General features: G+C 38.5%; 1 protein-coding gene across 3 annotated transcripts in view; it reads right to left on the reverse strand.

Annotated features, from left to right (window-relative positions):
* The window catches only part of FILIP1 (filamin A interacting protein 1), a 222,715-nt gene that overhangs the window by 106,193 nt on the left and 89,830 nt on the right, over nucleotides 1-26,692 (reverse strand). For all 3 annotated transcript variants that reach the window (XM_086707253.1, XM_086707254.1, XM_025925728.2), the window contains exon 2: nucleotides 3,788-4,069. In XM_086707253.1, the coding sequence (XP_086563379.1) occupies nucleotides 3,788-4,069 (282 nt within the window). The remainder of the gene's footprint in view (nucleotides 1-3,787; nucleotides 4,070-26,692) is intronic.

A 26,692-nucleotide genomic window follows, 5' to 3' on the forward strand; every position in this document is an offset into this window, starting at 1 on the left:
TGGATACATCAAGGAAATTTACTATATAAAATAGCTAAATGTTTTTTGCATCAAGAAAAGATTTAATTAGTATCCTATTTTTGAATCATTTTACAAGAATAACCTTCTGCCAAAGTTTTCTGTGTTATGGCTTTTTGATGTGAGTAGCATTTCCTTTGAACTTTTGTCGTTTTTAGTACAGCCAATTCAACTGGCTTCTTTAAAGTGCTGTTTTTGGACAAATACAAGGGGAAATTAATCATAGTGCCCAAGTGATAGCCTGGGTATACTATTTCATTATTTTCAGTTTAGTCTGGAAAATATGTAACCAGTTTTTCACCCAGAGAGTAAAAATGTTCCAATTTATTAGAAAGTACTTGTTATTGGAAGTAGTCAGTGAGAGAAGAGTAATAATGGAAACCATTCCCAGCTACTTCTATGCAGGCAATATTGGCCAGCTATTGTGCTGAAATGACAGGCTTGCATCTGCTAAGGTGGGGATTGAAAAGCCTGGAAGATGTACCTCTCCAAAACATGGGTCATGGCATCACCAGTTCTAGATAAGACTCCTTAAAATGCCAAAATCCCTGAAAAGGGCAACTCCATTTCTAATACACATCAAGAGTGCACTGCAAGAGTTCACTGGATACCTGGACTGGCAAAGAAAACAGCAAATTTGCAAATTTTTCAAAGAGCCAATGCTAACAATAAAGGTCATCCTGTTTTAATGTTGGCTAAACAAATTCCCATAGATCACACAACAGATTCCAAAGACGGCAGACCACTGGTACCAGAAAACACACCTAATTGTTTATAATGTCCAAAACCCTGGATATCAAGATGGAGAGAATACAAGAGATGAATACAAGAGTGAATTGCCATCTCCTCCTTGTCCCCAAGTCACTTCCAAGGTACTTCTCCTAAAGGCAGACTTGATCTTGGTCTATCTCCCTAATGTTACAAGACCCTTTTTTCTGTGTGTCACTCTACTTCTTTTGACAAATAGTTCCAGTCTCTCCAATGCTAAGCTGCTGCACAGCCCTCCTAGTGAATGTGAAGCCTCCCAAAGTTGTGTAGGGCCCAGACCATGGCCATGTGGCACCCTTGCCCTTTGCCATTTTTCTCAAGATCCAGATCACACCAAACTTCAAGGCTCAGATCATACTCTACCACCTGGATGTGAAAGAAACCATCCTCAATTTCTCTTACATAAAAAATGGTTTGGGCCCTGGAGTTCACACTGGAAGACTACTTGAAAGAAATTCTCAAGATGAAGAATAAATATAAAGGTCTTGTATCTTACCCTTGAACATCCCCAAGTGTAAATAATATAATGAGAGGAAGATTGAACTGAGAGACAAGGAATTTGGAAATAAGCAAATGTTAACTAAATTGCTATGCAACTTTGAGAAAGTCACATAATTTGTCAGAGTATCAGTTTCACATTTTTAATATAAATGAGGTAAATAGACTCCTCAAAGGTGCCTATTGGCCCCAATATCTTATATAATCTTGGAACAGTAGCTCCAGCCATTCCATAAAGGGAGAGTAACGGGTGGCCTTTTGAAGGTCTGGAAGACAACTCGCTAAATGTCCAAGCTGAATGGCATAGAGGCCTGAGCTGAAGGTAACTTACCTCTCAAGGCATATCCCTGCCTCTATTCACAGCACCAGAACTTTACATAGATTTTTTTCTTATCTCTAGTCTGGCAAACCTGGCACACAGCTGCCACATTTGCACCAGCCCGCTCATATTTGCTAATGCCAACTGCCTTCTACTCTTAGCTACAGCACACACGCCCTCTCACATGACAATGCTAATAAAGGACAGGTTTCTGCTACAAGAACATAGATCTACAGCTCTAAATACAGGAACACTCTCATTTTAAACAAACCTAATATTTCAAAATCTGCATTTACAAGTACATACACTTACATATATATGTGTGTGCATAGAAATATATAGGGGGATAGATTATTTGCTTTGCAAATGAATTCACCATGCAATTTCTTAAAATACCAGGTCCTTCATTTCTCTTTTCTTTCACTGCCTCCTCCACATATATCTTACACTTTTTACTTATTTCTTGCTGTTCAGGAATATATCTATTATGTAAGGTAAAGTATCCAGTATTTATAAAGTTAAATGGAGAGCAAAATGCATTTCTTTGGCACCTTCTGGCTAATTTCCTTAATGTTCTGGGTATGTGGGCTTATATTTTGCATGCTTAGGCTCTGAAACCATATCTGGCAACACCATGAGTATAAAAGCCACAGGAATCTTAAATACCTTCCAGAGTCCACTATAACAGCCTTCTATAGAAATTAGAATCTGGAAGAGCCACAGGTTTCAAACAAGTCACCATGCTTGGCAAGAAGGGAGCTGATGACATTGCATTGTGAAAATTTCCAAGACAACTATTGTACCTTTCACTCAGGTCAATATCTGTCGATCGAGGGCAGCTTAAAAAGTTAGACTAATATATTCTGCCTCCTTACACAATAAATGTTAATAGACAAAACAATCATCTTTCTGGGAGTGGTGGAGCTATTTCTAATAATGGTGGTATTCTGGAAAATCTCATCTTTCCCGGTGAAATGTAAATGTGATTTTTCTCAGCCCATAAATGATAAGTTCAATTGTGTTTGTTTCTTTGTTTAAAATTTGAGTTTTGTATGTTTTTTATTTCTCTTTTCCCCAGGGGTTTCCTTATCTGTGTGCACACACAGATGAGAACAGGAACAGATAGGCTAGCCCACCCTAGTTTAGGGTAAGTTGCAAATAATATCCCTGATGCAAATAGCACCAAACAAAGGTTTCATCTCATGCAATTGTTAGCATTCCCCTCAAGGCTCATACAGGCTAAGAGTCTAAAAAAAAACGAAAAGGAAAACAGCAACTTCACTCTTAAGTCATTTTCTCCTCCAAAAAAAAAAAAAGTTTTTCCCCCCATTTTCAGAAACACAACTGTCCAGAGCTCAGAAACTCAAAAGAATCCTAACTCTCTCTTGGATCCCTAAAAGCATACATTTAAGGGGGACCTGGTTTATGGCAGCTACAGAAGCGTGGTGAGGATGGCAGTGGAAAGAGCACTGGACCAGAATCAGGAGGACTAAGATGAGATCTGGACAAACCATTAACCCTTCTGGGCCTCAACTTCCTCCTCATAAAATATAGATAATAATACCCACATTTTTGTTGAAATCAAATGAGATAATAGACTTTAAAGCGCTTTGTGAAAATATTACATGTTCACAATACCACGCTCTGCTCATTTGTGTGCACGGTGTAGCAAATTAAACCTGAAAGTTACGAAAAAATAAAAAAGAGTAAGGCTGGTTTAAACAAAGCTTTTTCTTTCACTCTCTTTCTCCTTCTCCCTTTGCCTGTATCTCTTTATCTCCCTTTTAATCTGCCTTTTAGAAAAAAGCAAAAGTAATCATTGATCTAAACTCCGCCCTCTAATAATCATGACTTTTCTATAGTTTTCAACCACAGTCAATGGCTAAATTAGATAACCTCACTGGTTACTAAGGACAGGATCCTGTGTTCATCATATTATGAAGAAATTGTCTGCTGCTAGAGAAGCTGGAAGTTGGAATCGACATCTATTCATTGATTCATTCATTCGTTCATTCCACAAATATTTATTTGGTAAAAACTTGTGGCAGGGATTTTGAAATTAATAAGAAAAACATAGCCCCTTTCCCTACGAAGTTCACAGTCCAGTGAGGGAGATGGATTCATAGTCTCTCACTTTTATAGCTTAGGAACTAGAGACTCATAGTTGAGAAAATTTGACTCTACCTGCAACTCTCCTTCCATTATACTGAGTAGCTGTATAAGGTCTTCTTTGGATAACTCCAAGGATTTCTTATTCTTTCGCTCGCTTTCTCCAGATGGTTTTAGGTGTCGTTTGACAGTTCCTGAGGCCATGACATCATCCTCCTTTCTGTTTGATTTATTCTTCTTTTTTGCATCTTCTGAGAAACTTTTATCATCAGCATTGCTGATGATAGAGGACTTGGGGCAGGAGAGATGCCCATTGGATGAACTTTCACCACCCTGGTTTCGGGATCTCATTCCCACCTACAGCACATGAAAAAAGAGAAGATGTTTTTACTACCAGTGAAATTATTTTTGTCTAACTACTTAGAAAATTTTAGCAGCTTCATAACATCACTAATAAGTAAAAACCAAAAGATCAGTCCCAGTTAGCTTCCTTATAGCTTTAAAGAATGTCATTAAAATCATCAGGAAAAGGCTTTGATAGTCTTCAGGAAAAAGTGAAAATGTGATTCTAACCTGACAAACATCTCAAGCCAAGCAGTTAAGGTCAACATCAAGAGTGCTAAGTCATATTGATAGTATATATCTTTGATATGATGGATAAAAATGGTAATTTACCATTGTGGTGTTCCTCCCCAGAAACATTACCCAAGTCAATGAGAAAAACATCAGGCAGACCCCAATTGAAAGACATTCTACAAAACTGCTGAGCAGTAATCTTTAAAACGATCAAGGTCCTCAAAAACACAGCAAGTCTGGGGTACCTGGCTGTCTCAGTTGGTAGAGCATGCAACTCTTGATAGGGTCGTGAGTCGAGCCCCACATAGGGTATGGAGCCTACTTTAAAAAAATACACACACACAGAGAAAATCTGAAAAACTGTCACAGCCAACAGAAACCTAAGGACACATGACAGCTAAATGCAATATGGCACCCTAGGTGGGACTCTGGAACAGAAAAAAGACATTATCAAGAAAAACTGAGGAAAATGAATAAAGCATGGGCTTTAGTCAATAATAACGTATCAAAAAATAATAATGTATCAATATTGGTTCATAAATTGTAATAAATGTACCATACTAGTGTAAGATGTTAACTACAGAGAAAACTGGGTGTGGGATATATTGGAACCCTCAGTATTATGTTTGCAATAGTTCTCTGAATCAAAAGGTGTTATAAAATAAAACATGAATTTTTAAAAAAGTGATTCTATGGCTAAAATTAACGGCACAGGCAACAACAGATGTTATTATACCATATGTTAACTAACTTGGATTTATATATTAAAAATATATAAGTAAATAGATAGATAGATAGATAGATAGATAGATAGATAGATAGATAGATTGTGGTTTGGGGGGAAAATAAAATAAAATAAAAAGTGATTCTAAATTAAGTCTATCAGAAAATTCAAACATCAAACCCTGCCAGGAACCAGCTGGATGTCACAATGTACAGAAAAATCCACATGGGGTGGAGGGAACTTAAAATGGAGAGAGGAAAAGGGAAATTCAAAGGGAAGAGGGTGGTGTTGTTTTTAGTGATATGGAATTTTGTTTTTCCATAACCTCTTTTTCAAAATCAGGGGTTTGTTTTGTTCTTTTTTGTGCCATTTATAGTAATAAGAATAAGACACAAAGAATTGGAGAAAACAGATCAATTTCAAAATAAAAAAATAAATTTTTTTAGGTAAAATAAAGAAAAAAGATAAAGCAGCAGGTAACTACTCCCGTGGGTAGCACATTTGGGTGTTTCCATTATGAATGCTTTCCAGATTCTCTGTCAGTCTCTGAGCAAAAGAACTTGACCGACAGGTATGTTACAAACAAACAAAATGAACTCAAAGCCTAGGACTCAAAGTGCAGGAAAGAGAGCTCTAATATCCAGGGGGCTGTACTACAAAATTTGCCTAAACCCTCAAATATAGTAGCTTAGCACATGCACTTATTTAAAACTCATAGTATAAATAGTCCTTCCCTTAAACAGCTAAGCAGCAGGATTTTCATTACTCATTCCAGATAAAATAGAGACCTGTTTTCTGAAAGTTAATTTCCTTTATGAACCCAACCATACTTAAGAAACCAAGGAAAGCTTTTCAAAACACTAGTTTATAATAGAAAAATAAATATAGTGTGATGTTTCCTTTCAGATAGTGCATATTCAATTCTCCCAACAAATCTTGAAATCTACATTCATGCTCCTTTTTTGAACTGAACTCTTATAACCAAATGGACCCTGGTGTGTGTGTGTGTGTGTGTGTGTGTGTGTGTGTGTGTGTGTGTGTACTTTCTAAAGCACCCTGAATTTGAACAATATAAACTGAAGAAATGGTTCTTAACACTGGCACCCTACTTTCTGATTCACTCAGTGATTGGTTCTTGAAATTTTAGAGCATCTTTTGTGTTTCCTGGTGAAGAAAGAATAGATGTCTCTTTGTAATGGAAGCCAGAGCACTTCGGCGCAGACCTACTAGCTTCACCACAGTTTGTGGGCAGAGAGGACTGACTTAATCTCCCAGCCAAAAAAAAGAAGAGAGAGAGAGATAATGAATAGAAAGTTTTGAAGGGGAACAAAATACGCTTCTTTGGCATATCAATTATTTAAGAAATGTTAGACACAGGTGAAGCTCTGAAAACTGAGAAGTTACCCTTTTGTAAGAAACATTAAATTGATAAGGGAAATCTCCATTTGTAAGGGTGTCTCCCTGTCTGTACCAAGAAGAGAAGAATGACTAAATTCCTAGAAAATCTTCTCAGTAGAGAAAGTAAGGACTTAAATCTGCACACTTTACCCTTATTCACAGTGCTTTTCCTGGTAACCTCCCAGGAGGTAACCTCTCACCCCCAAATCTTCTTTTGTCTTTAGCTGATGACATATTAAGGTGATGGCTTGAGACTTTCTCTCCCATGTATAGAAAAGGTATACATGTTACTAAACTTCTGTTTGTTTTTTTCCCCACTAATTTGTCTTTTTGTTATAGGAGTATATCAGCCAAGAACCTAAAAGCGTAGAGGGAAAATTGCCCAACAATTGCAAATTTAAGTTTTTACCTGCTATACAACATAACTAAGACACATGGGCTTCCCAAACTAAATTGTGACTCCCTACAACTCTATACCACATGTGAATTTTTCTCTATAAAATCTTAAGGCTCTTTGGGATGGTGCATCCGATATTGATTTGACAATGTCAATTTAGATGATGCATTAATAAAAAATTCCAGACAATAGCTCCCAAAGCACAGGAAGTAAGGTGGTGATGTTTTAAATTTTATCATACATGGCCTTAACCATACACAGCATTTATATTTGACTGTAGCATGTGTTGGTGTCTTATTTCTCTGGACTTTTTTATATCTTTTGTAGGATGTACAGCATTTGGGTATTCCCAAATTAGGACAAATGCCTAATTATCTATGTTATATGCATTTACTCAACCATATTTACAAATATACAGAAAGTGACCTTTACTTATTAAAACTATCTTTATATTTAGTATTTTCTAAAAAATTTCAGTCTGACACATTTTGAAATAAACTATATTGTAGTATTAATAGATTTTACAGAATTAATGGAATTATATTCATTAATTTTGATTATAGAAATAATCAGTTACAGAACTTACTACTTTTACACAAAAGCCACATATTTTAGAATTATCTAATTATTTTATATCACTAATCAGCTCAAAATCTTGAGTTACCTATTCTCTTCCATATTATTTCACTTTGATTAAAAATAAAAATCTCACGTGCTAGACCACGATGTTAATTCTGTATTAGCAAATATTTTTCCTCTGTGATACTGAAATTTCACTTTAATTGCTTTTCCTTTGATATGTGCACATGGATTTTAGCCCTTTTTTAGTGATCCAAATAGGGTCTACTGTTTTTATCTCCACAACAAAGTCAGTAGTCAGCACCTATCCTATCTCAAGAATGTAAAATAACTCAGAGATAAAAAACTAGAAATGTTTTAGGAAGGAAGTAGACACCATATACAAAAGAGAAAAACATAATCTATCAATAGTATAACCAAGTCTGCCATCAATAATGTTCACTTTGTTTATTTTACTTATTTATTTTTAAATTTTTTTACACATTTATTTATTTTTGAGAGACATAGTGAGACAGAGAACGAGCAGGGGAGGGACAGAGAGAGAAGGATACACAGAATTCAAAGCAGGCTCCAGGCTCTGAGCTGTCAGCACAGAGCCCGATGCAGAGCTTGAACCCACGAACTGTGAGATCATGACCTCAGCCGAAGTCGGACACTTAACCGACTGAGCCACCCAGGCACCCCACTTATTTATTTTTAAAGTTTACTTATTTTTTTTAGTAATCTCTACACCTAATGTGGGGCTTGAACTCATGACCCCAAGATCAAGAGTTTCATCCTCTTCCAATTGAGCCAGCCAGGCACCCCAATAATGTCCACTTTAAACTAGTTTATTTTGTAGGTAGAAAATGTCAAGACAATAATGACTTCCATGTATCACATTTAGTGACAGTCATGCTCTTCCTTATTCTAACAGCTCTCACATATGTTTAAGTGCTACACAGTGTGCTAAGCATTTTACATATGGCATTTCATTTAGATTAACATTCACATAAACCCTGGGTTTATAAACCCTGAGGTAGGTGTTATTATTCTCAGTTTTATAGATATGCCACTGAGGTTGAAAGAGATTAAATATCTTTTTTCTGGATCACTCAACTACTCTTAGTGAATAGAAGAGCTGGGATTTGAACCCAGGTCTTATTCTATATACCTACTCACTATATGGCTTACCTCCAAGTGCTTAAACACACGCAAATTTGTAGGCGTCAGGGAATGCCCTGTAAATCAGATGATCCAGAAAAATTTTCAAATGCTTACTAAGGTAATGCTTTTCACTTCACATTATAGAGTTGGAGAAATCCATTCATCTTCCACAGACACTCATGCAAAACTCACACCAGCAATTGAAATTAGTTTGCTAAGCGAAAACACTTTTGCTAAAATCATAAACTGCTGCAGAACTTGTGAAATGATGAATCATTTTTAAACCTTCCCAAGAAGCAACCTGGCTAAATATTAAGGATACAGGTTATGAAAACAGGATGTGAAGTCTGAACAGGGATCATTTGTGTTAAAAGCCCCGGAGCCGAACAATAGTAAACATTTAATCAGAATTGGCCAAATCCTGCCCATTGTGTTTACAGAAATATCAGGTAGGTAACAGAAAAGGCATCTGGCACGCTGTAGGCTCTCAATAGTTGGTTGAATGGCTGCCAGTTTGGGACATATAGACAACAAAATTTCTGAAAGAAGCCAAAAATACTTTTGCTTTACCCCAGTACACATCCTTTGAAGAAAGTTCTCCTTAAGTAAAAGGTATAAACTGAAACTTCACATCAGATTTGTAACCATCCCGCCCTTTTTTATGAATCAATGTTATCTGGGGCACAAATTCCTCTTTTAATAAGTAAATTATCTTAGCACAGTTCAAGAAATACACTTACTTTTCCTTTCATAGTAATTAGTCAGCAATATTTTGCGTGGAATTTGCTGACTATGGTGTGAAAAGAAATATCAAATATCATTTCAAACCTTCCTCTTTTATCTATGGCCATCCCTCTTCTTTGTCCCCTGCCCCCCATTATATTGGGCAATCACCAGAGCATACTGTCAGATGAATAATATCTTAGGAATCAGAAAATGTTTATAAAGACTTTAAGCCATTTATGCTGAAGTAACAAGTATTTCTAGAGCATTTGAACAAGGAAAAAACAAACAAAAAAGTCTACAGCAATGAAATACCCATTCTAGTGCCTACCTTCATTAGCTTCTGCAAGTCTTGACCCTGAATTTTCCTCTTCCCTTTTCTCACCCTTGCTCTTGCCTCCTTCCAGATTTGTCTTTTCATGTTACGATTCAACCTTGGCTGCAATACTCCCCATCCCTACCACCAAGAAAAATTTTTTTCTGTATAAATTAGGTTTTGGCATATTTCCTATGCTTCTCATGTATCCAGCCTCTGTCTGTTTCTGTTTTTATTTTATCTATATACTTTTCCAAGAACTTACCTAGTGCATAGGGTGAGATGTCACAATAATTTTATTCATACAATTTCTATTTTTAAATTATTTTATAGAATTATAAGGAAAAATTATAGTACATAGTAAAAAGGAAAGCACACAATTACAGAAAAGCCTACTTTTTACAGTGTGGCCTGGCAAAAGGCCTGCTGTAAGTGGGGCCTCCAGAACATTAGCATGGAACTGTCCTGGTTCTTTCTGTTGGACATAAATGACAATATCCCAAACGCCCAAAACTAAAGGCAAAAGAAAACATCTGTTCTAGTTTTACATGAATTTTAAAATGTAAAAGACCCATCAAATCAACTAGTTTATTCTCTACCAATGCCAGAGTACTCCCTCTGCATATCTTATTTACTTGGTTAAGTCTAATTATAACTAGCTCAACTCATGAAATGTTCAAACATTTCTCATGAGATGATCATTCATTCTAGTGACACAAACTGTTCACAAGTGTTCCTAAGTTTACTCTTAAATTTCCTTTATGATTTTCTTTCATTTTCTTCATCCTATTTAGAAACAAGCCATGTTAAATGATTTTTCACTGCCCATTATCTATACTCATAAAATCTTCAAAATAACCAAGGTTTTTTGTTTAAGTAAGGTATTTTCATTCTACTAAGACAGATATATCCAGACCAACTAAAAATTCTTCTACATAATGCCACAAAATGTTAGAATTCAAGAAAGGGGATTCTCTTGGAGTCATTGCAGTGATGTTGTTATCAAAAGTTCAAGGAAAATTTTATAACTGTAGCAAAATATTATTCTACCCTAGCCTAAAACCATGGTGAAATATTTTATAGATTTCTGTTTAATATCCTTCAAGGAAGATAAAAGCAAACCTGAACAAAGTTTCCAGAAAAAAAATAATAAAATAATAGATCAGGGAACTGCCATGAAATAAATATTTCATAATTGGATACTTGAGTCTAAATGAATGTACAATGTGAGGGTTTTAAAACTTTGAATGCAAAATAGGATGACCTGCCTTGCCAACTGTCAGTTCACCTCTTTATACTTACTTCTATTATCCTAACAAGTTTGGGGTTTGCTGTTGTTGTTCTTTTCACTTCCTTCACAGAAATAAGGGTACTGTCAAGGCGCTTGGGTGACTCAGTCGGTTAAGCCTCCAACTTCGGTTCAGGTCATGACCTCATGGCTTGTGGGTTAGAGCCCTGCATCAGGCTCTGTGCTGACAGCTAAGAGCCTGGAGCCTGCTTCGGCTCCCCCCTCTCTGTGTCTCCCCTGTCTCTCTGCCCCTCCCATGTTCATGTGTCTATCTCTCTCTCTCTGTCTCTCTCTCTCTGTCTCTGCCTCTCTCTCTCTCTCTCAGAAATAAACATTAAAAAAAGAAAAAAGAAAAGAAAAAAAGAAATAAGTGTACTGTCAATTGTATAAAAGAGAAAAGCATTTAACTATCTAGAAATATACTATTTTATAAAGAAACAATGACATAATGACATCACATTTTTCTGGCATTTTCAACATTAATGACTCATCCTTGAACCTCAAATACATTTTAAGTATTTTTATATTTATAATACTTATTATTGTAATTCTCGTGTCACTGTTCTACTAGACATAGTATATAATACATAGTCGTTGATTACCAAGAAAGAATAAGGCCTAAAATGTAAGTGATTAAGACAACGCTTTGGTTTTCTGGTTAATTTTCCTTATATTCTTTCTACTCGAGCCCTACAGTTTTTTCAGACATTTTAACAGTACCTATGGCCTCTAAAAAGTGTTACTATTTAGTTTAATTAAAATTGCTAAACATTGGTTTTATCATGTGACAAAGAGAACATCTCTGGAAAATTACCAGACTCCTGCTTAGCTGGAACCAGAATTCCTTCCTGCATTTCATCACTCCTGGAACGGTCCAGCCCCAGAATAGTATAAGAATCAGTCATTTCCCTTCCACTAACAAAAGATCTATCTGTAGACAGAAAGACAAATACCTTAGACTATATCTCAGCAGTCTATAGCTGATGAATTGTTCTTAGATATTACGTCTATTCACAGAAATAATAACTGACATTTACTAAAGAGCTTATTATGGTCTCAGCATTGGGTTAACTACCTGACATATATAGCATCATTTCATGAAATTCTGATAACAATCCATAAAGCAGCTACTATAATTATTCCCCCTATAAAGATAAGGAAAATGAGGCTTAGAGAGATTTAGACATTTGCCCAAAATAACATGGCCAAGTACCTGGGAAAGCCTGAGCTAGAATGCAAGCCTGCTTGGATTCTCCTTATGCAGGGGGAAATCTGAACGGAAGCTTTTCCCATCATACCGGGACTACCGCAATACAAATGAATCCATAGCCACACTGTTATAGAACTGAAAGTTCTCAGGGTATTAACATCCACTAAATAGTCCCAAACAACAATAATTAATTCAGAATCCTACTGTTCCAGCGGATATTTTTCTCTAAGTTCTACTGGTGCCATACCTTATTCTTAAGACCACATTCTCTTCCCCCACTGCTCCCCTTATGCTGCCTCTACTTCTCAGTGCTTGAGGTTTTCAACAAAGCTGAAGAGGAACTTTGCCCTTGCACCATTGACTTCTAATTTTTTGAATTGAAAAAGTAACTAAGACTCCAGGAGCATGACAATTGTTTTACGACTGGATATGAATCAAAAAGATTTGTTTAATTAGGCAAATTTAAAAAAATTCTAGTTTGCTCAGTAGTTGATTGCTTTAGTAAGCCAACTAACTGGACAAGTTTTCTCTGAGAAAAAAATGCCTTTCTGCAGCAACTATTCGTAAATAATTTTATTGCATTTGCAAGAAATGTGAGGCAAATCACAACTGCTGGTCAATGTCAACAAGATGGGTTAACTTCCACGAGGAGAAACACATGCAGTGGTCTGGACATCACTGCTTCGTGCTACCAAGGGAGAAGACGAAATACTGCATGGATCGCCCCATCTGTGTGCCTATGATGACTTCATGTGTTCTAATTGCCTGCCCATATGTCAATTGTATTCAGGTGTCCTTTAAATGCCTTTTCTTTTCAGTCTCTAGACCATTTCTTAACATAAAAGAGCAAATTAAAATTTGTTGTAATGTAGCGAGTCATGGGTTGTGTCTGTTTTGAACTCTCCCTGACTTCTGTCTTTTCTAATTACCTCTGAACATCCCTCATCTTGGGCTAGATCAGAGTATAGGGAGCCTAAATTGAAAACAGAGCACAGCTACTTTATACACCAAGCAAGAAAAAAGTAAAAGATATTTCTGTTGAATCACATTCTATGAATGCAACAGAAGCCACGTAATTGTCAGACATATTTATCTGATGTTTACAGCTTCTTATCAGTCTGATACTATGTGAGGAGGCTATGAATTTTACACCAATCATCCAATCTTCATAAAGCTTGGTTTCCATGTGAATGCAAAGGCTGGTAAAAAGAGTAAATAGAACTTTGTGATTAGCTAATTATGATGCATCAGGAATCTAACCCATAGAAAATGTCATGCTACCATAATACACAAGTTTCAGACACTGTGTGGGCAGGAAGTATGCAAGAAAATGAGTCACCACCTTTTGGAATAATGGCCCCAAACCACTTCTTTTTCTCCACCTTCCAGCCGTGCTACCTCAGCATACCCCAACCCCACAGAGGACCTTAAGGGGTCCCACGACCTCATACAGCAACATCCTTAGCATGTGTTTTCCTAACATGCTGAGTCCTCCTGGAGATGTTTGTCATTAGCCCTAAGGAATCAATAAAGCCATGTCCCCAGTGCTAACCCCACATTCACTTATTCCGTAACCCTGGATAAGCTACCTCACTTCTCCAACTGGTAGCTTTCCTATCTGTAAAATGAGGATAATAATGTTTGTTCTACCCACTACGTATATGTGAAATCATAATGTCTATTCTACTCTGTATGTATGTGAGAATATTTACTAGCGGTAGTAATGCAGGAAGTATTCATCTGAGGCAGATTAACTACTGATATCATCCAACACCTCTCAACACCCCCATATAGCTACCACCAGAGACAGACACTTTACTTTCAGCTGTGGTTGTCTAGCACAGGAGTCAGCCACTTTTACTGTAAAGAAGTAAATATTAAATATTTGGGATTTTGCAGGCCTTTTGGTTTCTGTTGCATTTACTCAATTCTGCTGTCGCCACAGACAATACATCAACAGATGGGTGTGGCCACCTTCAACCCCTAGCCTCTAGTTTGCCAACCCTGATCAGACTTGGTGACAATTATAATTAGTAGGTGCATTTAAACTGGGAGAAATGGAGCTGGATCCTGCTACTCCCCACTCCCTCCCCCAGTTTACAGTCATTAGAAAAATGGCTGAAAATAAGAAAGAAGAAAAAAAAAATGAGGGAAAAGATAATACAGTAGCCATGCCATCTGCCTGTCTATCTATCCTCTTCTTCTCCTCCAGATAATTTAAAGAAGAACATAAATATAAAAAGTTCCTTCACAATGTTTGAGGAATCTAAGGTGGGAGAACCTGATATACTACAATTTGAGAGTAGGATTCCCACTGGCATCAGTCATGCCATGGGATATGCAGACAGATGATAGAGATTGAGCAGCATGTGTGCATACAAAGGGGGTAATAGAGACTGATAACCACTAAGTATAAGATATACAAGTGGCTGAGTGCCCAGCAAGGGTGGAAGATATCTTGGAGAGATGCTACTAGAAGAGTTACCAAGGCAGAGGGCTTCAAAGTACACCACCCAAAGAGAGGATGCGACAAAAGGCATAGCTACATTTCAGGGAATCTGTAACACCTATGAGAATTATGGTAGGATTCTAAGACAGCAGGACAGACAGGAGGACACTTCCCCAGAAAGAGCTGTGGCCACTACTTTTACCTGAAGTCAGGCTGGGAGATGACAAGAGAACATAGGTAAGATGGCTTTATAAAGCATGTGATCCATGCAATTGCACAGAGCCCTGCACTCAGTTTAATGCTCTGCTGTTGTTGTCTTGAAATCCTTCATCATTTTTGAACTAGAGGCCACACATCTCCATTATGCACTGGGCCCTCTAAATTACGTGGCCAGTCCTGACTGCAGCAGGGCAGTCAATGTGAGCCAGATATTGGAGTTTCTCCCACCCTGTTACTCCCACCAACCTAGTCATGTTAGCAAACTTCTTACTGTGAAGTTAGTAAGTCTGCCTCCCACAGATGAAGCACAGTGTTTGTGTGATACCCCAAAATGTGGAGGAAGGGAGCTTGAGAGGAGGGAAAGGAAAGACTGAAATAGAATTCTGATTTTTTTCTAGGACTGAGCTATATATATCGACTTTAATTTAAAAGGATAAAAGAAAGAAAGAAAGAAAGAAGAAAAGAAAAGAAAAGAAAAGAAAAGAAAAGAAAAGAAAAGAAAAGAAAAGAAAAATATCACCAGATAAAATTGAATTTACCAGGAAATGTCCAGGATAAGTTCTCCACCTGAGGCAGGTATTGGAGGTAAGGAGTATAAAGGGAAGTAACTAAAGACTAAATTTGAATTCAGTCACAAAGAAATAAAGTATTAGAGGGACAGCTGGGTGGCTCAGTCGATTAAGCACCCAACTTTAGCTCAGGTCAAGATCTCTCAGTCTGTGAATTCCAGCCCCGTGTCAGGCTCTGTGCTGACATCTCAGAGCCTAGAGCCTGCTTTGGATTCTGTGTCTCCCTCTCTCTCTGCCACTCCCCCGTGCTCACTGGCACTGTCTCTCTCTCTCCCTCAAAAGATGAATAAACATTTTTAAAAATTTTTAAACAAATAAAGTATTAGAATTATGTCCTTCGGCTTTCTGGGGTGTCTTAACTGAGAAATATAACACTGGATACAGTTTATGAACCATAAGTGCTACAGGACCTTCAGGCAATATATATAAATGAGTTTCCCTTTAAATCACCACTGCTCCTGCTTTAGCTTTGAGAAAGAAAAGCAAGTAAGATTCATATGTGGGGCCTGGAGGTTACCAGAGCTCAGGGACTTTCCAGCAATGAAATTATTGCACATCTCTGAGAGGAGGCTGATGAGAAGCGTTTGAAAAGAGGGAAAGACACAGAGGTGTTCTGCCCCAAAGCTATCCATTGCCTTTCTCCGCCCTTCCTAACCTCTCTTTCAGGCACTTTTCCTGCCTTCCCATCTGTGTTCCTCACCTGTGCCTTTCACTGAAATTATAAAAATAAGATCCCAGTGATCTCATTCTGCTGCACAAGGGGCCTTCCCAGCCCAGACTTGCCTGAAGTGTATCCCAAGCCCAAACATAACCTCTCACCCATCTACTGAACTCTCACTCTTCCAGAATTTCAAGATGGAGTTAAGAAATCAAACTCTCTAAATTTAAGTCACATAGTAGTGTCACTACACTAACTCTGTATTCCTCAGTCTTTATGAACCATAGTGAGTCTTTGAAATTAAAACAGAAGTAGCCATTTTTAAGAGGCTAAAAGTAGAGCAAAGACAATATTTCTTTAAATCATACCACTAGATAAGCCATGGCAGAGGGAGTCCAAGAAGAAATCTGGGGACATATTTTTCCTCCTCTCTCCCTCTGAACACGCTTAATTTTCAAATCCATTTTCCTCCATTACTAAGTACCAACGTCCTCTTTTGTGTCTTAATCCAGTACCCTTTTTTGGAGAGCCAAGCTGAACCCAGAGTTCACATAGCAGACATATCTTGGCTCCTAAAACCTGGGGTTGAGGCGAAGGAAGCCCGAAGACTAAGGTTATACAGGCTGCCAGGGCTCTAGGAGCATACCGCAGGGAAGAGAGGCTCCCTCTGAAAGGAAGCCTCTTTGGTTCTCAAACTTCAAAGTACATCAGAATCACCCCGGGGGCTCTTTAACACACAGATTGTTGGTTCCCACCCCCAGAGTTTCTTAATCTATGGGTCTGGGGTGGGTCCTGAGAATTTGCATTTCTAACAAATTCCCAGGCGGTGATAATGCTGTTGCTCCCAGACTACACATTAAGAACCAACATTCAAGGACAAGGTTGGACTAAGATAGGTCCAGAAAATTGCAGAGGCCTCAAAATATCTACCTATTTCAACTAGAAGATCTCTGCTCTTCCCATAACTAAACTAGAAATATTTGACTTGACTAGAAAAATATATATTGTTTGTAACCATTTACATTACTAATTACATGCCTAATTATCATTCATCCTCCAACGGGGTCTCTGAGGATTCAGATTTGTAGGTTAAAAAATGATGTCCTAGGGGTGCCTGGGTGGTTCAGTTGGTTAAGCATCCAACTCTTCTTTTTTTTTTTTTTTTTTAATGTTTATTTATTGTTGAGAGGGAGAGAGACAGAGCATGAGCAGAGGAGGGGCAGAGAGAGAGGGAGACAAAGAATCCAAAACAGGCTCCAGGCTCTGAGCCATCAGCACAGAGCCTGATGTGGGGCTCGAACCCATGAACTGCAAGATCATGACCTGAGCCAAAGTAGGATGCTTTTTGACTGAGACACCCAGAATCCCCAAGCAATCTGACTCTTGATTTTGGCTCAGGTCATGATCTCACAGTTTATGGGTTTGAGCCCCGCATCAGGTTCTGTGCTGACAGAGTGGAGCCTGCTTGGGATTCTCTGTCTCCCTCACTCTCTGCCTCTCCCCCACTTGTGCAGGAGCATGCACACGTGGACTCTCTCTCTCAAAGTAAATAAATAAATAAATAAATAAATAAATAAATAAATAAATAAATTTTTTAATGATATTCTATAGGCCAAAATCTCTTTGCAGATACAGGGTGGGGAGAGCAATTAATTAGATTTTTTTTTACTATATATTATTTATTTATTGCAAATTTTCATGTTTTTAAAAGCTTTTATTTAAATTCCAGTTAGCGAACATACAGTGTAATATTAGTTTCAGGTGTACAATTTAATGATTCAACACTTACATACAACACGCAGTGCTCATCGCAAGTGCACTTCTTAATAATTCATCACTTATTTAACCCATACCCCTACCCACCTCCCTCTGGTAACCATCAGTTTGTTCTCTATAGTTAAGAATCTATTTGCCTCTCTCTCTCTTTTTTCCTTCTGCTCATTTGTTTTGTTTCTTAAATTCCACATATGAGTGAAATCATTTGGTATTTGTCTTTCTCTGACTGACTTACTGTGCTTAGCATTATACTCTCTAGCTCCATACATGTCATCGACATGCACCCCAATGTTTACAGCAGATTTATCAACAATAGCCAAATTATGGAAACAGCTCAAATGTCCATTGACTGATGAATGGATAAAGAAGATGTAGTATATAAATTCAATGTAATATCACTCAGCCATAAAAAAGAATCAGACTTTTTTTGCAGAAGATTTCACAAAATAATCTAGATATGCAGGTTTTATTGAAAAAATCAGAATATCTGGCACAAGGGACCCCATCTTCCCACATAGTTACGTTTCATTGGAGTTGAATCATGGCTGACCCATGTGGTTAGAGGACTTAACTTGCTAGCTCACTACCAGTCCTTACTACTCTCTGTTACCTCTTGAACATTGAGACAAAAGAGTTAATTGCCATATATTTACCACTACAATTGCACTATGGCTTTCTTCTAGTAGAGAAACTCTTCTCTGTATCTAAGGATAAAAACAAAAGCAACATCAAGAGAAAAAAAAAGAGAGTATTTAGTAATGACTACTCCTATGGGTTTAATATATAAACACTTGGCCAGTTTCACTTGTTTATTATCTGCCTGTCTTTTGAAACCATTTGAGTTTGGGTCCAGTCTGGACTAGCCTAGATGGCAGGCAGAAATGAATGATGGAGGTAGTAGAGACAAGAAGCAGACTCTGTGTGCAGGATGGTTAAAGAACCCTCCTGCAAAGAAATTATCTAAAAGGAAGGAGGTGTGGTCTATCACAAGCTTGATCCAAAGACAATTGTCCCTTTGCAATGGGAGAGGGAATATTATGCATAGCAGGGAATGTGCTCTTAGGGATGCCTCTACAGACATGCAGGCAAAAGATAAGGCTGACAGGGGCCTACGATGAAAGTATAAATGGAAAAGAGAGGCTCTGTAAGGAACTGAGGCCTTGCTTTGAGAAGTGGCCATGCAGGAAGCATGGAGAGGATTTGGGGAACTTGTGCATGGTCACTATTGGAACCAGCAGAAGTAGCACTGGCACCAATAGGTCTTCAAGCCAGCCCAGGGACAGGACAACATTTGGAGGGCCAACAGACACCCTCTGGGGATCACCTCTGAAATTAACCTGAGGTGAAGTGAAGGTTCTATACTAATTTAGGTAGGAACTAACACAAGGAAATATCACACTGATCTCTTCCTGTTAAATCCCTGGATTTCTCAACTTGGGAACTGTGGGTTATATTTCATTCCACAAACTTTTTGTGAACCACTACACCAAGTAACAAGCACCCAGGAACTATGCCAGATGCAAGGATACACACACAAAAAAAACCTGTTCCTTCCCTCAAGAATGTCATAGTCCAAGATATTGGTCCCTACATTTTTTTGACAGTTCAATCTATTATCTAAGACTGTAATCACTTATCCCAAACATTTGTATGTTTATTTATGAAGTGTGTTATGCTAATCTCTTAATGTATTAGGCATATTATAATTATATCCCAAAATAGAAAAAAACTAAATACTGATAAACATTATAAATAAATATAATGGAAGCTCATATCCTAATGACTTCTCATGTGAAAAAATGCTCTACAAAATAGACATTTAGATGGATTTTTAAAATAAAAGGCATCTTGAGAAATGCTTTAGTAGCAGTCTTGGATCTAAAAAATAACTAGACCTGATCCTGAAAAAGGTCATTTAAAAAATTGGAAGCGTGCAAAGACAAATGGCTGTAGATTAGGACTGAGGGGCAAGCTTTGAGGACGCAGCATTTCTCAGATTGCAGTACTCCCCTGGGGTCTGGGGGATGAGTGAGCTCTTTCCAGGCTAAAGAAAGAGTATAAACAAAAGTGCATAGCTGTTCAGTGGCCTGATGTGGACTTAGAATAAGTTCAAAATGGAGGACAAGTGCAGCAAAGTACTAATTATGTGTGTAACAAAACACAACGGATTAACTCGGGCAAGTTGCTTGTTATAATAAGACTACTCTGTGTTTGCATGTTCAGCCTTCAGTTTGTCCCTCATATGGTAGTGTTGTTCTTCCACATCAGAAAAAAAAGTGAACCTTGGTGGTCGCTATGGTAACTAAATAGTGGGAGCAAGGGCAGAGGAAGGTCAAGGAACATTCTATAGTTACACATCAAGAAAGTACAAAACACAGGTTATTTTTAATTTTGGCTATGTTCCTATAATTTTAATGTCTGAAAATTAAGATGTACATAAATAGTAAAGTCTGTTTCTCATGCAGCCATGAGAAAAAATACTTTCTCAGTAATTCAATACTACCTCCCTATTTTGTTGACGTTTCATTTCCATCAGCTGTCATTCAAGCCAACGAAAATGTCCAAAGTGAGCATTTTCCAAATTTGCAACCAGGGAGGGCATCCTTTACTCTTCTTCCCCTTGTTTTCTGTGCTTCTCTGTTCTTAGTATACCAGCATGACTCACCATCCACAGAACACAAACTGAGAATTGCTTTTCTAGGAGTGGTGATGTGTTTGCTCTCTGTCATCCGTATTCTCTCATCTAATGACACTTGTGGCCAAAGACAAAGTTTTGCCAGGCAGCTGACGAACCAGAGCAGGGAGGTGGCATAACTTGTGAACAGAGAATTTTCCTCCAGCCCAGCCACAGCCAGCTGCTCTAGGCAGAGAAGCAGCCTGCCTTATTGGACACGTGGGCCAAAGGAGCTAACGAGCCTGATCACCCCTTTGTCCTCTCCATACCTCTGCTCTAGCAAAATGTACCCAGTGACCAGTGGGAGCATAAGAAGAAATATAAAACGGAGGGAAAAAAAAGAAAACCTCAGAAGATAAGAGCACTACTCTCTAAAAACCTCTCACAACTATGTAAAAGATATTGACATATAGAAATTCTGTGAAAATACTTTCTCTTCCAAGGATTATAAATAGCTGGGTTTTCCTTGAGCCAAAGTCCTAGACAGCAACACAGACAGAGGGTTTCTCTTTCTCTATAGATTTCACTTAGATTATAAACCAATCACACCCTACATTTGGTAGGCTGCTTAGATTTTACTAAAAGAGTCTCACTGGGGCGCCTGGGTAGCTCTGGTGGTTAATCATCCGATTCTTCGTGTGGGTCCGGGTCGGGATCTCGCAGTTTATGAGTTCAAGACTTGCATCGGGCTCTGCGCCCGCAGCGCAGGGCCTGCTTGATATTCTCTCTCTCCCTCTCGCTCTCTGCCCCTCCCCCACTCGTGCTTTTTCTCTCTCTCTCTCAAAATAAGTAAATGAAATTTTAAAAAAAGAAGAAAATAATAAATAAAAGAGTCCCACTGTTTTCGTCAGATCACCTTGTCACGTATATTTATAAATACAATACCCTCACATGCATGTGTCATTGAAAAGGAAATTTTATAATAAACCTTTCTTTGTTACTTTAAAGTTTATTATTCAAAACTAAATTTATTTATTTTTTTTTTTTTAATTTTTTTTTCAACGTTTATTTATTTTTGGGACAGAGAGAGACAGAGCATGAACGGGGGAGGGGCAGAGAGAGAGGGAGACACAGAATCGGAAACAGGCTCCAGGCTCTGAGCCATCAGCCCAGAGCCTGACGCGGGGCTCGAACTCACGGACCGCCAGATCGTGACCTGGTTGAAGTCGGACACTTAACCGACTGCGCCACCTAGGCGCCCCTCAAAACTAAATTTAAAGACAAAATTCATATGACTGTCAGGATCCACTGTATTATCTTCGTTCAATATATGTTTATTAGGTGATTTCAAAGTGCAAAGCACTGGGTAAAGAAAATAATTGTAGGTGATTTGTGTCATTATGGAACTCACAGTAAAATTGTTCTGGTTGAATAGATAAGTCACCGTGGGAGCTGGAGGAATTAATAAGATCTTTTGCATGTGCTAACTGACTGGCTGAATGAGTTAATTTCCAGGTCAATTTTTTTTAATGTATTATAAAAAAAATGAATGAATATTCCTATCTCAAAGCCAGTTCCACAAAAATGTTACTAAGCACCTTCCCTATACAAGATGGCATAGGTTTCATCCACAATGACTCAAAGAGAGTGAATATTGGGGCGCCTGGGTGGCACAGTCGGTTAAGCGTCCGACTTCAGCCAGGTCACGATCTCGCGGTCCGTGAGTTCGAGCCCCGCGTCAGGCTCTGGGCTGATGGCTCAGAGCCTGGAGCCTGCTTCTGATTCTGTGTCTCCCTCTCTCTCTGCCCCTCCCCCGTTCATGCTCTGTCTCTCTCTGTCCCAAAAATAAATAAACGTTGGAAAAAAAAAATTAAAAAAAAAAAGTGAATATTTAATGTGATCTTTCAAAAAAATTTTAAAGTACTCTGTATTCTAGCAGTTTATTTTTCAAAGCACAAAATTATATCATATGTCCAGAGGCCTCTATAACTTTGTTCAGTTTTCTTCAGAGAAGGATGTAAAGTCATTGGGGATTTCTTTGCTTTTTTTTTATCTTGAAATATGAATGAATGGATAAGTGATTGTTAGGGGCTTAACCAACAATTAAATCATGTCTGTCTGAATTCAGACTCCACATTTTTATGCCTCTGCCATTTCACAGATTGAGAACTTGAAATCATGCCCCCTGGAATACAGTTATCTGGAAGTAAAATTATGGTCTCTCAAAATCTGCTCATACCTGTGACTGGGGGACCTGTAGATTCTCCTCAAAGACCCTCACTCTTCTAGAAATAGAAGTCCCAGAGACAAAAGGGTGAATAACTGTGTTCCTTGATGCTGTCCTGATAGCTACCAAGAGACTCAGATATTTCCTTCTCTCTTGTTCTTGCTGCCAGTGGCCTCTCCTGCCATCATTGAAGCTGCTGACATGTTTTCAAGGCAACAAGGAAGAGATCTCAGGAAGTCCAGAAGCCTCCAGGGTTTACCCCAATACTCAGATACTAGTCAAACTCCCCACACACTAAAGGCAATGGTGGGGCCAAAATCTCTGATGCCTTTTTTTGTTTTAAGTTTATTTATTTATTTATTTTGAGAGAGACAGAGACAGCGTGAGTGGGGGAGGGGCAGAGAGAGAGGGGGAGAGGGAGAATCCCAAGCAGCCTCCGTGCTGCCAGTGCAGAGCTTGAACTCACAAGACCATGAGATGATGACCTGAGCCAAAGCCAAGAGTCAGACGCTTAACTGACTGCACCACCCAGGTGTTCCCCTCTGGTGCCTTTTAAAAGTCCTTGGGATCACAGAAACCACAGACTCACAGGAGTCACTGCTGCAAAAAGCCTTCACCTGTAACTATGAATGTACCAAAAGTTGGCAGCAAGGCTTGCTAAGATTTTGCTGGAGACAGATCTAGTGGCTTAATCTGGTTGAAAGTGAGAACAAAGGATTATAGATTATCTTGAAGCTTCATCTGCTTGGAAAGCACACTTTTAGGGGCACCCAGGTGGCTCATTCGGTTAAGCATCTGACTCTTGATTTTGGCTCAGGTCATGATCTCACACTTTGGGAGATTGAGCCCCGCCTCTGCCTCTGTGCTGACAGCATGGAGCCTGCTTAGGAGTCTCTCTTTCTGCCCCTCCCCCACTTGCACAGATGCTCGCTCGCTCACTCTCTCTCTCTCTCTCTCTCTCTCTCAAAATAAATATGTGTCATATATTTGTGTCATATATTGCTACTTATTTGGTGGACCCTTAAGCAGTTGCTCATACAAATTATAGGATAGATAAAGCTCTGTCCCCAAGCTATCTTTTGATGTTGACACTGCTAGAGAATTTATCTCTTCCTAATTCATGTTGAGTTGTCATCTTGAGCTCACACTGTGTCAGATGTTTGGTGAAGTTTTACTGGACACTGGCAGAAATCCTTCAGGTATAGGTTAAAGGGCAATGATATGCTGGTGAACTAGCTCTACAGGGGATAAAAATCCCTGATTGGTAGGCAGCATTTGCAGATTTCTATGGCATAAATACCCCCATCATGGCCAATTTCAAGCTACCATGACATCACTGAATGCAGAGCTGAGAGGAGATGAGCACAGTCGGCCCCTGCAAGCCAGTGCCAGCTGGCTTCTGCACACCACTGAGAAAGGGCCAAGTAACTGCTGTAGCCTCAAGATCCTGTTCTTACTTTTCCATGCAGGCAGAATCAGATTGGAGAGGTTTCCCCACATTCCTAAGATACTATGAGGGCAGAAGTAGGCAAAATGGATATGTCAGATAAACCTCAGCATCCCGTGCTCCTTCCTCTCATTTAACCCTCTCTCTGCCTGACAAGAGTAAGCACATTCTGACCAGCCAAGTCCCAGGCCACAGTATCATGGTTTTTCAAAGCAGACGGAAAAGCAAGGAGAAGGAAGAAAAGAATCAGAAGGAAACAATTTGTCTTCTTAAGGTACGTGACCATAAGCTAGGGAGAAAAATATGAGTTTGTATGGACAAACTTAAATAGCCTCTGAAAGAAAACAAGCTGGATTTTGAACTGAAGTCAGTGTTTTGTTCTTGTTTTCTTTTCTTTTATTAGAAATAAAGCTTAGTTCATAAGCATATTGGCTTTCTCATCTTCCTCACGCTCCTCATTTCAGTAATCCTCTTGGCCAGCGATGCCTCATGGGAGAGCCTGGGTCTGTGGTATTTCGGTAACAGTTACTGATGTGTTGATACAGTCAGGGATCTCTCCTTACTGGCTATGAAGTAACTGCCTCAAGCACAGTCCAAAACATGATGTCACAGATATATACAAACAAACAGTGACCTTGAAGATTTCTAATGCATCTCTAATGGAACAAGCAGAACAGTGCTCATTGGTCATGAGTTTCACGATTTGCTGAGAACATATTTTAGCTTGGGAAGAATTGTTGTCAGGAACCAAGAATTAGTCATCAGTAATGTTGGCTAAGAGGCTAGCTGGACATTCCAAAGAAATTAACTGCTCACTGGACATTTCAAAGAAATTGACTGCTTGCTTTGTGCCTCAGTTTCTCCATCTAAGACAGATGATCACTAACTGTTCCTTTTCACAGAGGTGAGCTATAAGGTTTCATGAATTAATTTGTTGAAAGATTTTAGAGACTAGGTCCTGCATATGATGGCTATGTTAGTCATGTTGCATTGTAACAATTCCTGTATTATCTCTGTTACATTCTATTACTTTGGCACAGTGACTGTCTAACGACAACCAGTTTTACTGCCATGAACTCAGGAATATGCTTCTTCCAACTGGGCTTAAATGTATGCCTGCCAGTGGATCTTTATAGGCAGAAAAGATTAGTCAAAGGGGGTTAATGCTTCATCACAGGTTATGTATAAATAGTGAAGCTATAAAAGATATAGTATTATGACTTTGTCATTCACTGAACTATGGGATAAGTCCAACATCTGGACTTCATCCTTTGGAGCAAGACTATTCATAGTACATGATAAGCATATTCAGCCCAAGGACTTTGCTTTTCTCTTCTTATTCTCTTTTATTCCACAGAGGTTTGATTAGAAGTCTTTATATAAATTTAACCCAAGTAAAAAATAAAAACAGAAGCAGAAATGGTCTGCACAGCTGTGGTGTCTTTACCATTTCCTTCATCCCACAAGATCATAAACTGTTTTGGGGGGAAAAATCATTTAACTCACTTTTGTAACCCCTTTAGCAATTAGCACAGAAATTACACAAAATGTATGAGCAATACATCTTTGTGTAATTAGATTAAACTAAGTGGGGGAAAGGCAGTGTATGAGAAAATGCAATAGCACCAGCATACTCTACTTGATCTCCTGGAAAAGGTGGCCCCATTCTGGCTCAAATAAGTTGAAGAATGTGGAAAAAATGTAGACAGATCTCTTAAAAGCCCTCAGAAATCATAAGGACCTCTGAATGTTGCTTCTATTCGTGGGTTTTCTATTAAGAAGATGGAGAATTCATAGGATTCCGAAATGTTACAGAGAAACCAGGAAAGCCAAAAAGTGACTAAAAGATTCAGAAACTAGATAAATTTGGAAAGACTCCAATAGGAAACCTTTGCCAGAGATGGGGGTTACAAACAAGCTGCTGAACAATGTGATCAGCCAATATTATATTCTCCTCAAATAACCTCTAATGAAATGTCTCCAAATATCTGAATTTTTATCTTCAGCACATTAACACAGAAGTCCGACATCATAGCAATTTCCCAGGATTGTTGAGAGGAGAAAATCTAAGCTACTAAAAGCTCTGAGACATGATTAAAGGGACAGTAAGCAAGTATGGTTATAACTGGAGGATGCAAAGCCATGTTCTCTGTCTCTTAAATCATAAAACAATAGCTACAGTGTGCAAATATAAAAGTCCTGAAAGTATGCAGGAGGGCTAATAAAAAGCAAACTGTTTCTAACACTGTAGAACAATATTCACCCCTTGGAATTAGTCAAGCATCTTGGATTTCAAAGGGATTTAGATAAATAAATGGATGATCAATGTATAATAGAATACTAAAAATAAGTTGGGAAATAGTTATGCATAACTAATTTCAAAAATAATTTCCTAGAGAGCAATTGCCATACTCTTCCAAAAAGGTCACTGGGGACTTGCTATGAGCTGAATGTTTGTATTCTGCCAAAATTCCTATGTTGAAATCCTAATGCCCCATGTTATGGTATTGGGAGAGGGGATTTTGGAAAGTGCTTAGGTCATGAAGATGGAGCCCTCATAAATGGGATAAGTGCTCTTGGGGAGCCTGGGTGATTTCAGTTGGTTAAGCATCCAACTATTGGTTTTGGCTCAGGTCATGATCTCGCATTTTGTGGGATCGAGCC

Source organism: Puma concolor, chromosome B2 (genome assembly GCF_028749965.1).
Source record: "Puma concolor isolate L17-30 chromosome B2, mPumCon1.1.hap2, whole genome shotgun sequence".
Classification (NCBI taxonomy): Eukaryota; Metazoa; Chordata; class Mammalia; order Carnivora; family Felidae; genus Puma; species Puma concolor.